This window comes from Leptodactylus fuscus, chromosome 1 (genome assembly GCF_031893055.1).
Source record: "Leptodactylus fuscus isolate aLepFus1 chromosome 1, aLepFus1.hap2, whole genome shotgun sequence".
NCBI classification, from domain to species: domain Eukaryota; kingdom Metazoa; phylum Chordata; class Amphibia; order Anura; family Leptodactylidae; genus Leptodactylus; species Leptodactylus fuscus.
Window position 1 is genome coordinate 142,375,906 of NC_134265.1, and position 18,353 is coordinate 142,394,258.

At 43.9% G+C, this 18,353-nt stretch overlaps 1 protein-coding gene across 1 annotated transcript in view; it reads right to left on the reverse strand.

Moving 5' to 3' along the window:
* AOPEP (aminopeptidase O (putative)) overlaps positions 1–18,353 on the reverse strand; it is a 321,287-nt gene that overhangs the window by 215,109 nt on the left and 87,825 nt on the right. Inside the window, exon 6 of the mRNA XM_075277719.1 lies at positions 10,436–10,625. Within this exon, the coding sequence (XP_075133820.1) occupies positions 10,436–10,625 (190 nt within the window). The remainder of the gene's footprint in view (positions 1–10,435; positions 10,626–18,353) is intronic.

Genomic DNA, 18,353 nt, shown 5'->3' on the forward strand with positions numbered 1-18,353 from the left:
CATGAATTTGCCCAAACTGGGCTGTTTAGAGGCTCCCTCCATCATGAATTGGTCCAAACTGGGGTTTTTAGAGGCTCCCTCCACCATGAATTGGTGCAAACTGGGGTTTTTAGAGGCTCCCTCCACCATGAATTGGTCCAAACTGGGGTTTTTAGAGGCTCCCTCCACCATGAATTGGTCCAAACTGGGGTTTTTAGAGGCTCCCTCCACCATGAATTTGCCCAAACTGGGCTGTTTAGAGGCTCCCTCCACCATGAATTTACCCAAACTGAGCTGTTTAGAGGCTCCCTCCACCATGAATTGGTCCAAACTGGGGTTTTTAGAGGCTCCCTCCACCATGAATTGGTCCAAACTGGGGGTTTTTAGAGGCTCCCTCCACCATGAATTTGCCCAAACTGGGCTGTTTAGAGGCTCCCTCCATCATGAATTGGTCCAAACTGGGGTTTTTAGAGGCTCCCCCCACCATGAATTGGTCCAAACTGGGGTTTTTAGAGGCTCCCTCCACCATGAATTGGTCCAAACTGGGGGGTTTTAGAGGCTCCCTCCACCATGAATTTGCCCAAACTGGGCTGTTTAGAGGCTCCCTCCATCATGAATTGGTCCAAACTGGGGTTTTTAGAGGCTCCCTCCACCATGAATTGGTCCAAACTGGGGTTTTTAGAGGCTCCCTCCACCATGAATTGGTCCAAACTGGGCTGTTTAGAGGCTCCCTCCACCATGAATTTGCCCAAACTGGGCTGTTTAGAGGCTCCCTCCACCATGAATTGGTCCAAACTGGGGTTTTTAGAGGCTCCCTCCACCATGAATTGGTCCAAACTGGGGTTTTTAGAGGCTCCCTCCACCATGAATTGGTCCAAACTGGGGTTTTTAGAGGCTCCCTCCACCATGAATTTGCCCAAACTGGGCTGTTTAGAGGCTCCCTCCACCATGAATTTACCCAAACTGAGCTGTTTAGAGGCTCCCTCCACCATGAATTGGTCCAAACTGGGGTTTTTAGAGGCTCCCTCCACCATGAATTGGTCCAAACTGGGGGTTTTTAGAGGCTCCCTCCACCATGAATTTGCCCAAACTGGGCTGTTTAGAGGCTCCCTCCATCATGAATTGGTCCAAACTGGGGTTTTTAGAGGCTCCCTCCACCATGAATTGGTCCAAACTGGGGTTTTTAGAGGCTCCCTCCACCATGAATTGGTCCAAACTGGGGTTTTTAGAGGCTCCCTCCACCATGAATTTGCCCAAACTGGGCTGTTTAGAGGCTCCCTCCACCATGAATTTGCCCAAACTGGGCTGTTTAGAGGCTCCCTCCACCATGAATTGGTCCAAACTGGGGTTTTTAGAGGCTCCCTCCACCATGAATTGGTCCAAACTGGGGGGTTTTAGAGGCTCCCTCCACCATGAATTTGCCCAAACTGGGCTGTTTAGAGGCTCCCTCCATCATGAATTGGTCCAAACTGGGGTTTTTAGAGGCTCCCTCCACCATGAATTGGTGCAAACTGGGGTTTTTAGAGGCTCCCTCCACCATGAATTGGTCCAAACTGGGGTTTTTAGAGGCTCCCTCCACCATGAATTGGTCCAAACTGGGGTTTTTAGAGGCTCCCTCCACCATGAATTTGCCCAAACTGGGCTGTTTAGAGGCTCCCTCCACCATGAATTGGTCCAAACTGGGGTTTTTAGAGGCTCCCTCCACCATGAATTGGTCCAAACTGGGGTTTTTAGAGGCTCCCTCCACCATGAATTGGTCCAAACTGGGGTTTTTAGAGGCTTCCTCCATCATGAATTGGTCCAAACTGGGGTTTTTAGAGGCTGCCTCCACCATGAATTGGTCCAAACTGGGGTTTTTAGAGGCTCCCTCCACCATGAATTTGCCCCAACTCTGCTGGTTAGAGGCTCAATCCACCCTGATTTTCAAAACAAATGTTGGTGCCAACCTCAACTTACTACAAGGGCCAAATTCACTGCTGGTGACAAGCTCTCCTCACTGCAAGTGCCAAATACACATGTTTCAAGGTGTTTTCCTACTGTCAGAGAGGTGGTATTGAGTGTGTAAAGTGTGTAGTTGTTAGGCTGTGATGTTGGGGTAATAGAGGGTCTTTGGTGTGTTAGATGCCCCCAGACATGCTTCCCCTGCTGTCCCAGTGTCATTCCAGAGGTGTTGGCATCATTTCCTGGGGTGTCATATTGGACTTGGTGACCCTCCAGACACGGATTTGGGTTTCCCCCTTAACGAGTATCTGTTCCCCATAGACTATAATGGGGTTCGAAACCCGTTCGAACACACGAACATTGAGCGGCTGTTCGAATCGAATTTCGAACCTCGAACATTTTAGTGTTCGCTCATCTCTAGTCACCACTAAAGCCTGGGATTGCACTTCAGTTAGGTTAAGTAGGAGATGCTTATATTATCACGATTTAACACTACAGCATCATCACATGCATTGTAGCATCAAAGAGCAAGCTGGATTCCATCTCTTCATAAAGACTTTTAGTTTATAGATACCTTTCTATATGTTAACTTTTATGTGTTGCAGCTAACATAAAACATGCTCATGACAATAACTCAGGAAATATATCCAGCATGGTATCCCCCAGGGTAAATTTTCAAAAGTAAATAAATAAATAAATAAGGAGAACGTTTAACCCCTTAGAGACACAGCCCAAAAGTGACTTAAGGACCAGGCCTCTTTTTTCAAAACTGACATGTGTCACTTTAAATGGCAATAGCTTTGAGACGCTTTAACTTACACAAGTGATTCTGAGATTGTTTTTTTGTGACATATTGTACTTCATGTCAGTAGAAAATTTTTGTCGATATTTTTTGCCTTTGATTATGACAAAATAGGAAATTTGATGAAAATTTGGAAAAAAGTGCAGTTTTCAAACTTTGAAATTGCAAGCCTTTCAAATGGAAAGCCATACTACCCAAATTTTTTGATAAATATAATTAACCATGTCTCTGATTTATGTAGAAGTCAAATTTTAATCACCCTTTCATTTTTTTCAGATATTATAAGGCTTACAAGTCAAGCAGTGATTTTCCAAATTTTCAAGAAAATTTCCAAAACACATTTTTCAAGGGACCAGTTCAGTTTTGAAGGGAACTTGAGAGGCCTCTCTTGTAAAACCCCCCATAAGTCACCCCATTCTCAAAACTGCACTCCTGAAAGAATCCAAAACAGCAGTTAGAAAGTTTCTTAACCCTTTCAGCATTTCACAGCAATTAAAACAAAATGGAGGTCAAATTTACATTTTTCAATTTCTATCACTAATATATTCATTTAGCCCTAGAATTTACACATTTACTAAGGGTTAAAGGAGAAATTGCACCCCACATTTTGTTACGCAATTTCTCCCGAACACGGCAATACCCCATATGTGCTGGTACCCTAATGTACGGGCACACGGTCGCTCTCAGAACGGATGAAGCGCTAATTGGATTTTGTAGGCCAGATTTTGCTAAAATAGATTGCAGGCACCATGTTCCTTTTGCAGAGCCCCCAAGGTGCCAAAACAGTGGAAACCCCCAAAATGTGACCCCATTTTGGAAACTAGACCCCTCAAGGAATTTATCAAGGGGTATAGTGAGCCCTTGACCCTACAGGAGTGTAACAGAATTGGCTCAACAAAAGGAAAAGTGACATTTTTTTTGCTATAAAATGTAGCTTTAACCCCAAATTATGCATTTCCACAAGGGGTTAAAAGAGAAAATGCACCCCACAAATTGTCAAGCATTTTCTCCCAACTACAGAAATGCCCCACATGTGGACGTAAAGTGATGTATGGTCACACAGTGGGATAGAACAATAGTTGGAGGGTAGATTTGGCTGAAATTGGTTTTAGTTACCATGTCACATTTGTAGAGGCCTTGAAGTGCCAAAACAGTGGAAACCCCCAAAATGTGACCCCATTTTGGAAACTAGACCCCTCAAGGAATTTATCAAGGGGTATAGTGAGCCCTTTGACCCTACAGGAGTGTAACAGAATTGGCCCAACAAAAGGAAAAGTGACATTTTTTTGCTATAAAATGTAGCTTTAACCCCAAATTATGCATTTCCACAAGGGGTTAAAAGAGAAAATGCACCCCACAAATTGTCAAGCATTTTCTCCCAACTACAGAAATGCCCCACATGTGGACGTAAAGTGATGTATGGTCACACAGTGGGATAGAACAATAGTTGGAGGGTAGATTTGGCTGCAATTGGTTTTAGTTACCATGTCACATTTGTAGAGGCCTTGAAGTGCCAAAACAGTGGAAACCCCCAAAATGTGACCCCATTTTGGAAACTAGACCCCTTGACTTCAGTGACGTTAGTGTTAAATTACACCTCTTAAAAAATTTACCAAGAAGTATAGCAAACATTTGGATGCAGCTTGTATGGCAATAATTTATTATCCAGAAATTACTGCATAACCGGATGAAAGTAATTGTGTGCAGAGTACGTGATGGTATAAGGAGGCGATATTCCATGGAAAATAAATTCTAAAATTAATATTCCATGGAAGTGTGGTACAATCTAAAGCACTCCTTCATGCACAGGCCAGGTTTATCAGGGCAGGTGTCACACTGATAAATGGTGTCTCTCCTTAGTCCTCTTTTGTAACACACTCTGCATCTTTTCTGAGTTTTCCCTTTTTTAGCAGTTTGGGGGACTTCACCGGGAAAATGTTGCCCTGGTACAATACAGGAACCATGAGTTTCAGAAGTACTGGGGCCTGGCACTTCTAGGTCCCCAAATATCAGGGACTTGATAATTGCCTCCTGAAACTCAAGGAAAGTTCCTGTGTGGCCTGCACATCGTGATAGCACGTAAGAGTTATACAATGCCATCTGAACCATGTGCACAACCAGCTTTTTGTACCACACTCTTGTTTTTCGCATGGCACTGTAGGGCTTTAGGACTTGATCAGATAGATCAACCCCTCCCATGTACTTATTGTATGCCAGGATGTAGTCTGGCTTGGAGACAGTGGTACTGGTGCCACGCAGAGGGACAGAGGTGCTGCCGCTGCCATTAGCTGTGGTCAGTACAAGGACATCCCTCTTGTCCCTATACTTGACCAGCAGCATATTCTCATTGCAGACGGCACTACTCTCACCCTTTCTGAGGCGCTGCTCAATATGTGCCCTAGGGAGGCCTCTTTGATTTCTGCGCACAGTCCCACAAGCTGCACTTCCTCTAGAACTCAGGGACCTAAAGAGTGGGATGCTGGTGTAAAAGTTATCCACATAGAGGTGATAACCCTTGTCCAGCAGTGGGTGCATCAAATCCCACACAATTTTCCCACTAACTCCTAGGATTGGGGGGCAGTCTGGGGGCTCAATCCTTGTGTCCCTTCCTTCATACACCCTAAATTTATAAGTGTATCCTGAACTGCTCTCACATAGCTTATACATTTTAATGCCATACCGTGCCCGCTTACTGGGCAAGTATTGGCGGAATTTTAGCCTCCCTTTGAAACTGATCAGAGACTCATCAGTTGCAATGTTCTGATCAGGGATGTAGGACTCTGCAAATTTGGAACTAAAGTGGTCAATGACTGGCCTAACTTTGTATAAGCGGTCAAAATTTGGGGCATCTTGGGGCGGGCACTGGGAATTATCATTATAATGAATGAACTTTAGGATACTTTCAAACCGCTTCCTGGACATAGCCATTCGATAGATTGGAGTGTTGTGCAAGACGTCTGTACTCCAATACTGACGAATTTTAGGTTTTTTCACTATGCCCATATGCAGAATAAGACCCCAGAAAATCTTCATTTCTGCTGCATTTACTGGGGTCCAGTTCTGTGGCCTGGCATAGGAAGAGGTGGCATTTTGTTCCAAAAATTGTTCAGCGTACAAATTCGTTTGGGCCACCATAAGATCTACAAACTCATCAGAGAAAAAGATTTTGAAAAAGTCATTTTCTCTGAAGCCCTCAGTCTCAATTTGTATTCCTGACCGGGCAACAAAGTCAGGAAGCTGAGGCTCATAATTTTCTGGGGGTGGGGTCCACATGGGCTCTACAGGTGGGGCAACTAACTCAGCAATTGTTCTGGGGCGCCTCCTTTGGGGTTGCTCATCACTGGAGGAGGAGGAGGAGGAAGAAGAGGAAAAATAAAGGAATGGGGCATTTTCCTCTTCTCCCTCGCTGGCGGTATCAGTGTCAGAGGCCAGTATGGCGTACGCCTCTTCTACTGAAAACCTTCTTTGGGATGATTGGGACATTTTTGTGTGTGTGTGGTGTTTTACTTGAGTATATAAAACTTTATTTCTTGAAACTTTATTTCTTGAAACTTTATTTCTTTGAAACTTTATTTCTTTGAAACTTTTTCAGTGTGGGGTGTGTGTTGTGCTTTAACACGTGTATTTTATGTAAAAAAAAACCAAAAAAAAAACCTTCCCTTCTATCAAAAATGGAGCTATATATAGATTGAAAAAAAACTGAGCCAAAAATCACAAATGTGACCAATAACGTATATTTTATTACTGGTCAATTTGCGGTGGCGAGTTTTACAAAAAAAAAAAGCTTGTGCACAAACAAAATTCTCTTTTCTACCTACTAGAAAAAAAAACTGAGCCAAAAATCACAAATGTGACCAATAACGTATATTTTATTACTGGTCAATTTGCGGTGGCGAGTTTTACAAAAAAAAAAGCTTGTGCACAAACAAAATTCTCTTTTCTACCTACTAGAAAAAAAAACTGAGCCAAAAATCACAAATGTGACCAATAACGTATATTTTATTACTGGTCAGTTTGCGGTGGCGAGTTTTAAAAAAAAAAAAGCTTGTGCACAAACAAAATTCTCTTTTCTACCTACTAGAAAAAAAAACTGCCCCCAAAATCACAAATGTGACCAGTAACGTATATTTTATTACTGGTCAATTTGCGGTGGCGAGTTTTACAAAAAAAAAAAAGCTTGTGCACAAACAAAATTCTCTTTTCTACCTACTAGAAAAAAAAACTGCCCCCAAAATCACAAATGTGACCAATAACGTATATTTTATTACTGGTCAATTTGCAGTGGCGAGTTTTACAAAAAAAAAAGCTTGTGCACAAACAAAATTCTCTTTTCTACCTACTAGAAAAAAAAACTGAGCCAAAAATGTGACCAATAACGTATATTTTATTACTGGTCAATTTGCGGTGGCGAGTTTTACAAAAAAAAAAGCTTGTGCACAAACAAAATTCTCTTTTCTACCTACTAGAAAAAAAAACTGAGCCAAAAATCACAAATGTGACCAATAACGTATATTTTATTACTGGTCAATTTGCGGTGGCGAGTTTTACAAAAAAAAAAGCTTGTGCACAAACAAAATTCTCTTTTCTACCTACTAGAAAAAAAAACTGAGCCAAAAATCACAAATGTGACCAATAACGTATATTTTATTACTGGTCAATTTGCGGTGGCGAGTTTTACAAAAAAAAAAAGCTTGTGCACAAACAAAAAAAAAAGAAAAGGAAAAAAAAATGCAAAAATGCAAAAAAAACCTAACAAAAAAAAAAAATAAAATTTGGAGAAATGCCAAAAAGGGTTTTCTCAAAAAGGGGAGGGAGGTGAGTCTCTTTTCTGCACAGAATGCAGAGTTTAGGACCCAGAAGCTGGAGGAGCCAGACAGTCTCAGATGCCTCGGTCAGGAAAGGGTGGAGAGGAGATGGGAGGGGGGACGGGAGACGGCAGAGGGGAGAGATGGGCAGTAGAGGGCTGGCTGGGAGAGGACCTAGGACGTCTGGCAGAATCTGATCGAGGTATGACGCAGCGGTAACGCAGCAATCTCACGCACAGGGCTCACAGGGCAGCACGGGTTCTGCTCTGCTCGCAATTCCCAGAGGGAGTGATGTAAGCAGAGCAGTGCCCGAAGTTTACACTGCCCTGCACGCCATTGATTGGTCAATCTGCCATGATGCTGGCAGATTGACCAATTAAAACATCTGGAGGGGGTCGCACCACTGTACGCCCCCCAAACACTCGACAGGGATTGGTGCAAGGTGTAGCTCCAATCACTGTCACTTTTGTACCGATCTGTCGGCACAGATCATTGGATCTGTGCCGGCAAGCTGCAATTGGACATTGCGAAGCAATCGTCCAATTGCAGCGATCCACGTGGCAGGGAGGGGGTTAAATCTTCCGATTCATGTAAAGAAAGTTGTCTGCTGTCATGGACAGCAGCAACCTTCTTACAGTTTCCGTGTCTTGAGACACGGAGGCTGTTTATAACCATGACGTATTATTACTTCATGGTGCGCAAAGTACCTCGCGTCCATGACGTAATAGTACGTCAAAGGTCGCTAAGGGGTTAAAAATAGACCAAGGTGGGGATTTATTATTACTAGGGTTGAGCAATCGAAATCGGAAAATATCGGATTCCGATCGGCGATAGAGTAAATTTCACGATCGCGATCAGAATTCCGATCTGATCTTTTCCAGCGGGATCGAGATTGGAGGTTATCTCAAGATCGGCTCAACCCCAAAAGTGACTTTTCCCATCGAGAAGCATTGACTAGGGTTGAGGATCGGGACTGGAAAAGATTGGATACCGATCGACGATTGAGCAAATTTCACGATCGGGATCGAGATCGGCTGGAAAATGATCGGAAATCGGATTTTAAAGTCGTTCTTGAAATCTCAAGATCGGCTCAACCTTAGTTATTACTGATGTACCTTATAAATATGGCACAGGTGTTTCCTTCTATACAATATGCCCTATTGCAATGTCATCAACAGGGCACATGAGATTCTGATAAATGTGGTGCAAGAGCTTTTATAAGTATATGCCAGACTTGCCACTGATCTCAACAGAATAGTGGTGAAAACATTTTTCTTAAGAGTGTCACACACTAGGAAAAATTACAGAGGTTTTATAAATGTGATGTTCAGCCTTAAATATTTAGTATTTAATTTTTATTGTAAACTAGCTGGTACCCGCGACTTCGTCTGCGGTGATTGTAGAAGTGGGTATATACAGGCGTGGGTAAGGTTTTCGTAGTGTGTATAAGTTTCTCTGCTCCCAGAGCCATATGAGGTCTTAATTTTTCCTGGGACAAATTTTTCTTCATGATGCCACTATTATTTATTCTATATAATGTACTGGGAAGCAGGGAAAAAATTCAGAATGGGGTGGATTTGAAGTAAAAATGCAGTTCTGCGACTTTCTTACGGGCTTTGGTTTTACGGCGTTCACTGTGCAACCAAAATGACATGTCCCCTGTATTCTGTGTTTCATTACAATGCTGGGGATACCAAATTTTTATGGTTTTATTTACATTTTGACCCCTTAAAAAAAGGCAAAACTGTGTTAAAAAATTTTTTTTTTGAAAAGTCGCCATATTCCGACAGCCGTAACTTTTTTATACGTGCGTGTACGGGGATGTATAGGGCGTCTTTTTTTGCGGGACTGGGTGTACTTTGTAGGTCTACCATTTTCGGGAAATGTTATTGCTTTGATCACTTTTTATTCAAATTTTTATCAGAATCAAAACAGTGAAAAAACAGCGGTTTGGCACTTTTGACCATTTTTCCCGCTACGGCGTTTACCGAACAGGAAAAATATTTGTATAGCTTTGTAGAGCGGGCGATTTCGGACGCGGGGATACCTATTATGTATGTGTTTCACAGTTTTTAACTACTTTTATATGTGTTCTAGGGAAAGAGGGGTGATTTGAATTTTTAATCCTTTTTATTTGTTTTTATATTTTTTTTACTTTTTTTTAAACTTTTTTTTTGCATTTATTAGACCTCCTAGGGGTATTGACATGGGTGGGCGGTGTCACAGATTGTCAGAGCGGTGGGGGTCGGCAAACATGGCTGCTCCGGAGTGTTAAACAGAGCCTCCTGGAGTATCGGTAAAGTGAGGGGTAAAGTGGTAAAGTATATGTAAATGTGATTGTGTGGGGTTAGGGGCGAGGCTGTAGAGGGCAATATGAATTTTGTGGCTTGCTATGGTCCAAAGTGTGTGAGATTGCAGAGATGGTGGTGTGAGTTTGGGTTTTGTGGGGGTCCTGGCACAAACGTATGTGCGCTATTGTGACGAAAAGTAGCCTATTGCGCAATCGGGTGTATTAACTATGTTTGTGGAAACTTTCAGCCAAATCGGTCGAGCGGGTTTTGCGTGATTGAGGAACAAACATCCAAACATCCAAACACACAAACACACAAACATCCAAACTCACAAACTTTCACATTTATAATATTAATAGGATACTTCAGTCCCACTTTTTTCTTCCACAAATGATATTAAAAAGATTGAAAAAAATTAAGCCATTAAACTAAAATGTGGGATATTTTCCAAAGTAATATGCCAAAATGACAAATACAGTAATATGAATCCTTAATTGTTTAATACCTCAAGGTAAACCTGTATTGAAGCATGAACTTATAGCCACATTTTCTTAAACAAGGTTTTCTTATAGCCTGCTTTGTCACACATGAGCATCAGATTTGTTGCAAAAGATTACCTTCAGGACTTTTGCTAAGAATACATCTTCTAGATGTGTAGCGAATCCTTCACTTATCCATTCTTCAGTCCAATCACGTGCACCAATGGCCAACCCAAACCAGGCATGTGCAATTTCATGGCAAACACGTGAAATGCAGAGCTGATTTCTTCCAGACAGCACACTTTGAGATAGATAGATAATATGAGGGCTGGGCCACAAAAGAGAGAACAAATTATATATTAGACATTAGCTTGTTGCAGCATGAACAACTCATCTATTATGCCCTCTTTATTAGCTGTGTCACATTATTGTTCACATATAAATGCCAGGTCCTGACAAGCAAATCTATGATACAGGCACATTCTTTGAAAAAGACAATTGCATTATATATACACAAATATAAGCAAAAAATTGTATATATTAAATATAAACAGTATATACATACAAACACAAACTGTAAATATACAGTACTGTGCAAAAATTGTAAGCAGGTGAAAAATACTACAAACTAAGAATGCGTTCTTCTTTAGTTTTACTTTTTAATTTTTGCCAACTAACAAAATGCAAAGTGAATGAACAAAAGAGAGATGTAAATCAAATTCATATTTTGTGTGACCACCCATTGCCTTCAAAACTACATCAATTCTTCTAAGTAGACTAAGTAGGTTTCAAATACCTTGGAGACCTAACCACAGATCTTTTGTGGATGTGGGCTCATTGAAATCTTTCTGCATCTTCATGTATTCCACACAGAGTCAATGATGTTGAGAGGTCTCTGTGGTGGCCATATCATCACTTCCAGGATTTCTCCTCTAAAGGGTGGTCACACCAAATGTTGATTAAACTTTTGATTCATTCACTTTATTTTTGTCAATTAACTAGATAAACGGTTAAGTTCTACTTTTAATAGTATTCTTACTGTACATTGCAGCATTTTCTTGCGGTTTTTCCAGCTCTTTAGTATCACATTATTATAATTCTAATGCCTGAAGGCCCATGCACACGACTGAGTGTGCCTGTCTTTGGGGCTCCACGAAAATGCAGGAATCGGGGCCCAAAAATTTGATCTGTATTTCTCAGCCCAAACCCAGCCAGAAAGCCAGGACTCCTTGTGATCCATGAGTCTCTGCCTTCTTATTGCTCTATTGTCCATACTATATGCAGTGCAGTACAGTGAAGCCACGTGTAGGTAAGGCACTAAGATACACAGAGGGCCTGTCTACTGACTGGATTCAGGATCAAATGGCAAAGGCTTAATCTTTCACAGTAAAGTCCTTTAATGCAGGTTTTGTGCACTGGCTTTACATAATATGTTTCATCTGATTGCCTCATTTTTCTAACAAAAGATGAGCAATTGCCCATCAAATTACCACCCAGGTCTAACAAACCTGCTCGTTGACTCAACCATCTGATAGTGAGTGACAGTGAAACGTGTGAAGTACTTACAGCAATGAAAAAAAATTCACTCAACTTATAACCAATGCAATCCCTGTAGCATGGCAAGCATTGATGTACAATACAGTCATTCCTAACTATTCTTAATAAAAACAATTCTTATAGGGCATATTTATATTATTGGTGTGCACTTTCTACAAAGGTAAAGCTTTTCTAATAAATTCTTTTTTTCAGTGCCTTCATAAAACTTTCATGCAAAACATTGTGCATACCTGCAGATTTAGTGGTTTTATGAGCATACGATAGCGACTATATATTTATGTGGCATGCATGATCATAATAAGAGGGAAATTTGTAGTTGCCCAAGCCTAAGGCTGCAAGGTAAGGAGGCCCCAGAATATAAAGAAAAGCGGAACTGCAGGACCACGGATTCAGAATTAAACCAGAGTGTGTGATAGTTAAAGGGGTTGTCCGGGATAACTTGAAATCCCTACGCTAAACTAAACACCCTTCCCCCTCCTAGTTTGTAAATAACATCATCAATCAAAAATGTAGATTTACCCATATTCCTGGGGATATGGGTAAACACTGGATCATACACAGGGGAACAGTGATGATCTAGGACTAATAACTTTTAGGGCTGCAGAAAATGGCTTTCTTCCAAACAGAAGTCACTGTAAGTTAAAGGTAGTGTAACATGTTGGCCACTGAAATTAAATGCTGTCAATGTAACGTGATTGGAGCCACTAAGCAGGTAAAATATCAGTGTTATTTTAGTGACATGACCCTTTTAATAGTCAAATGAAATTTAGGAAATTAGAAATATAAAACTATTAAAGAGGTTTTCTGGAACTAAATTGATTTTTCATACTGATGGCCTATCCACAGACTAGATCATCAGTATGGGTTCGGTGGTGGTCTGACAACCAGACCCAGCAACCAACAGCTGTTGCAACAACCTCCGGGTGCCATATGCTGCTAGTGAACAGGCAGCAGTACCCAGCTCCTCTCTTCTTCTCGGCCTACTTGCAGTAGTGACCCTTCCCCTCACACCTTCTCCATTCTCTGTCTCCTGCTATTACAACTTACCTTACTAAAATAATTAAACCTCTCTCTCCTCTGGAATCTTTCAGACATGCTGTCATAACTGTACTGTTATGTCAGTCCTGGTAGCTGCAACGGGGCTAAGGGATAGCAGTAGGGAATCTCGCCCTGCACTACTCCCACTAGCTAACCCGGTCCCTGCCTCACGGGTGTAGGTCGGCTGTTCTCAGGCTAAGCCTGACCCCGACAGCTCCTCTCTCACTGACACCGTAGGCCTAGAGGGAAGTGGGAGAAGGAATGCCCTATAAGATCTCTAGGGACTGGAGACTAAAAGGGGTCACCCCTAACGAACAAGTGAAGCTGCTACTGACAGGGACTGACAAGGGTGTGCGCTGACTAACAACACAAGCAGCACACAGGAAACATGTAGGAAAGGAATTCCCCAAACCAATATGGGAAGGAACCTTACACTAGGAAACAAACACAGGGAAACTGAGTAGAAATCAAAGGATAAGGCAATTCACTCACACAGTCAATTATACACAGAGGGAGGATTGGTGAACACAGAAGGGAAAACACACACACCAACTTGTTCACCCAAAACCTCCCAAAAACCAACCACGGAACTTCCTCTATCCAAGATAACCACCTACTCCTCCTGCTAAGGCCTAGCTCTGTAAAAGCGACACTCAGCACAGAACCATGGGAGGCATGGGTTTAAATACCGAGTAGAGACCACTCCTCCCAGGTGCAAATGGGAGGACAGACTAATCAACCAGGAAAGAAAGCAATGAACCTAAATACTCCTAACAGGATCCTCCCCTCAAGGAGAAGACTCCGGATTCTCTAGGAGCATCCTTCTTCGGGAACTCCTTGTGGAATTTCTCCACGAGTCTGGGGGCTGACATATCCGACTCCAGAACCCAAGAATTATCCTCAGGACCGTATCCCTTCCATGCCACCAGATACCGTAGCTTCCCCCGAACATATTTGCTATCCAGAACTCGGGATATCTCATACTCCCCGGACTCAGAAACTGGTGGAACCTTAACAGGAGACGTTCCCTTCTTGGCCTTCTTTAACAAGGAGACATGGAACACCCGGTTTATCTTCCACCTTTTAGGTAGTTGCAGCTGCGCCGCCACTTCATTTACCATCTTGATGATCTTAAAAGGACCCACAAACCTGGGACCCAGCTTCTTGCAAGGAACCTTCAACCTGATATTCTTGGTGGACAACCAAACCATCTCACCAGGGAAGAACTGCAACTCTCCTCTCTTCCGATCCGCCTGGACCTTAGCCTGGTGCGACGCCCGCACCAGATTCTCTCGGATACGGGACCATACCCCTTGCAGCTTTTTAGAAAATAGCTCCTCCTCCGGAACTGGGGAAGAAATGGAAGAAAATACTCCGAAAACAGGATGTCTACCACCGGAGCAAAAAAAAGGTGTGGTACCTGTGGCATTGGAATCATGGTTGTTTAGGGAAAATTCTGCCAGGGGGAGAAAGGCAGCCCAATTATTCTGGTTCTCTCGAACAAAACACCTCAAAAACTGTTCCACATCCTGATTCTTCCTCTCTGTTTGTCCGTTAGACTCTGGGTGAAACCCGGAGGAAAACGACAGTGTAACTCCCAACCTGCTGCAAAAAGCCCGCCAGAATTTAGCCACAAATTGCGGTCCCCTGTCCGAAACGATATCCTCAGGAAGACCATGCAACCTTACAATTTCTTTAATAAACGCCTCAGATAGTGTCTTGGCACATGGCAGCCTGGAAAACGGGATCAAATGGCACATTTTCGTGAAGCGGTCAACGACTACCCAAATGACCGTGAAACCCTTAGACACCGGAAGGCCCGTGATGAAATCCATAGACAGATGAGTCCAAGGTGCCTTAGGAGGTTCCAATGGATGTAGAAGACCGTGGGGACGGGTATGCGACGCCTTGGCTCTTGCACAGACCGAACAATTTTGAACAAACTGTAAGACATCCTTACTCCACCCTGGCCACCAAAAATTCCTAGACACCAATCTCATGGTCTCTGAAACCCCCGGGTGACCAGCAAGAACCGACTCGTGACACTCCCTCAGGAGACTTTGTCGGAGAGTAGTTGGAACAAAAAGCTTGTTTCTAGGTATCTTGGAAGGTGCAGCGTGTTGCGCTTCGATCAAGGCCTTCTCCAATTTCGCGCCCAATACTGCTACCACCACTCCATCCCCAAGAATAGTGGCAGGCGCCTCTCGTTCCTCCTCAGTCGACATATACCGGGATAAAGCATCAGCCTTAACATTCTTTGAACCCGGCACATAAGTCACGGTAAAATGGAACCGCGCAAAAAATAGAGCCCATCTGGCCTGCCGTGCATTTAATCTCTTCGCCGACCCAAGATAAACCAAATTCTTGTGGTCAGTAAATACCTGGACTGGCCTTCTGGCCCCCTCCAGGAAATGACGCCAATGTTCGAACGCAAGTTTTATTGCCAGTAGTTCCCGGTCTCCGATGTCATAATTCCGTTCAGAGGCAGAGAATTTCTTAGAAAAGAAGGCACAGGGATGCGTACCCTCCTCGAACTCCTGAGAAAGTACTGCTCCCACCCCCACCGAGGAGGCATCCACCTCCACTCGGAAGGCCAACCTCTCATCCGGCTGTCTCAAAATGGGAGCGGACGAGAATCGCTTCTTCAGTTCTTCAAACGCAGCTAGCGCCTCTGGCGACCACTTAGCACAGTCAGCCCCCTTCTTAGTCAAGTCCGAGATAGGTTTCACAACCTCAGAAAATCCCTTGATAAACTGGCGATAATAGTTGGAGAACCCCAAGAACCGTTGGACCGCCTTTAGGTTCTCGGGTCGCGGCCACTCCAAGACTGCCCTGACCTTCTCAGGGTCCATCTCAAACCCCTTGTCCGATAGGATATAGCCAAGGAAACATAATTTATTGACCGCGAACACACATTTCTCCAGCTTAGCACTTAATTGGTTAACCCTCAGGAGATCTAAAACCTCTCTCACTCTCTCCCAATGAGTCTCCAAATCCGGGGTGTAAATGAGTATATCGTCCAGATAGACCACAACCCCCCTCCCTATGACGGCACTTAGTACATCATTAATAAAATTCTGAAAAAACGCAGGCGCATTGGTTAGACCAAAAGGCATCACAAGATTCTCAAAGTGTCCTAGGGGTGTGTTAAACGCTGTTTTCCACTCATCCCCCTTCTTGATTCTCAGCAAGTTATATGCCCCACGTAAATCTATTTTACTAAACCAGCGGGCTCCCGTAATCTGGCTGAATAGATCCGAGATCAACGGAATGGGATAGGGATTCCGCACCGTGATTTTGTTAATCTCCCTAAAATCCAAACAAGGGCGCAACCCTCCATCTTTCTTCTTTACAAAGAAAAACCCCACTGCTACTGGGGACTTAGATGGGCGAATATGCCCCACCTCTAGACTCCCCTCAATATACTCTTTGAGCGCCTCCCTCTCCGGAATAGTGAGATTGTACAACCGTGTCTTGGGTAGCACTGCATTTGGTATGAATTTAATCGAGCAATCATAGGTGCGATGTGGTGGTAATGTCTTGGCTGCCCTTTCCTCAAAGACCTCCCTAAACTCACATATTTCTTGAGGCAAATTGTCTATAGACAAAGACATAACGGATATGGGCAGACATCGACCATTACACCCCTGCCCCCAAGAAACTACTGACTCGGTCTCCCAGTTGATAATAGGGTTATGCTGCTTCAGCCAGGGCCACCCCAACACTACTTGTGCTGGTAATTTAGACAACAAGAACAAGTCAATCTCTTCCCGGTGGCCACCCACAACAAACTCCAGACCCTCCACCTGTTTGGAGATGACAGCTTGCTGTAGAGGGGTCTTATCAATAGCCCACACCGGTATCTGAGACTTCAAGACCAAAGGACTCACCCTTAATTGCTCACAAAACTCTGAGTCAATAAGGTTGACTGCCGAACCACAATCAACCAAAATCCGGCACTTCTGCCCATTTACCCATCCTTCAAGGGTCAACCCGGCAGTCTGAGTACAGGAAATATGCACACCTCCCTCCTTAGTAGGTTTTCTCCCTTTACCCTCAATAGACCTGGGGTTATTACTCTCCTTGGCGAACCATTCTCTGGAGGGGCATACCCTTGCTACATGTCCCATCCCTCCACACACAAAACAGCGTACTGTGCGGGACCCTTCACTCTTGGGTCTAGCACTTCGCACAGTGGCCCCAATCTGCATGGGTTGGTCCCCCGGGTCCTCTCTAAAAACGGAGAATTGAGGAGGGTTAAGCCCCCCAGGACTCTTGTCTCCACGCTCCCGGAGGCGCCGTCCAACTCTAATTGCCAGCTGCATGGCCTCATCTAGATCTCCCGGAACAGGGTGAGAAACTAGATGGTCTTTAACCTGGTCCGAGAGCCCTGTCTCAAACTGACTAAGTAGAGCGGGGTCATTCCAGTGTACTTCTGCTGCCCACCTACGAAACTCTGTGCAATATTTCTCTATAGCATGATCCCCTTGCACCACACGTCGTAGGTTATACTCAGCCGTGCGTACCCTGTCTGGGTCGTCATACAGTAACCCCATTGTGGAGAAAAACGCCTCTACAGTTAGTAAGCAAGCTGAGTCGGCTGGTAACGAATGTGCCCAGATGAGGGGATCATCTCTCAATAAAGTAATAATAATCCCAACTCTCTGTACCTCAGAACCGGAGGAAAACGGCCGTAGCCGGAAATACAAAAGACAGTCCTTTTGAAATCGGAAAAAATCTGACCTCTTACCTCGGAAGGGTTCAGGTAAGCTGACTTTTGGCTCCAGAGGCCGACCCACAGGGGCGCTACTCACCTGCCTCTGTATGCCCTCCACCTGAGAGGCTGTGTGTTGAGCCAACTGCTGTACTTGAGATACGCCAGAAGCTTGGATGGCATCCATTCGTAGCTTGATCCCCTCCATCTCAGTGGAGATCTGCTGCACCGCCTGGTACAACTGTTTCAGGTCCGTCATAATACAAACGAACCCTTTTTTTTTTTTTTTTTTTTTTTTTTTTACCGGCTGAGTGTACTGTTATGTCAGTCCTGGTAGCTGCAACGGGGCTAAGGGATAGCAGTAGGGAATCTCGCCCTGCACTACTCCCACTAGCTAACCCGGTCCCTGCCTCACGGGTGTAGGTCGGCTGTTCTCAGGCTAAGCCTGACCCCGACAGCTCCTCTCTCACTGACACCGTAGGCCTAGAGGGAAGTGGGAGAAGGAATGCCCTATAAGATCTCTAGGGACTGGAGACTAAAGGGGGTCACCCCTAACGAACAAGTGAAGCTGCTACTGACAGGGACTGACAAGGGTGTGCGCTGACTAACAACACAAGCAGCACACAGGAAACATGTAGGAAAGGAATTCCCCAAACCAATATGGGAAGGAACTTTACACTAGGAAACAAACACAGGGAAACTGAGTAGAAATCAAAGGATAAGGCAATTCACTCACACAGTCAATTA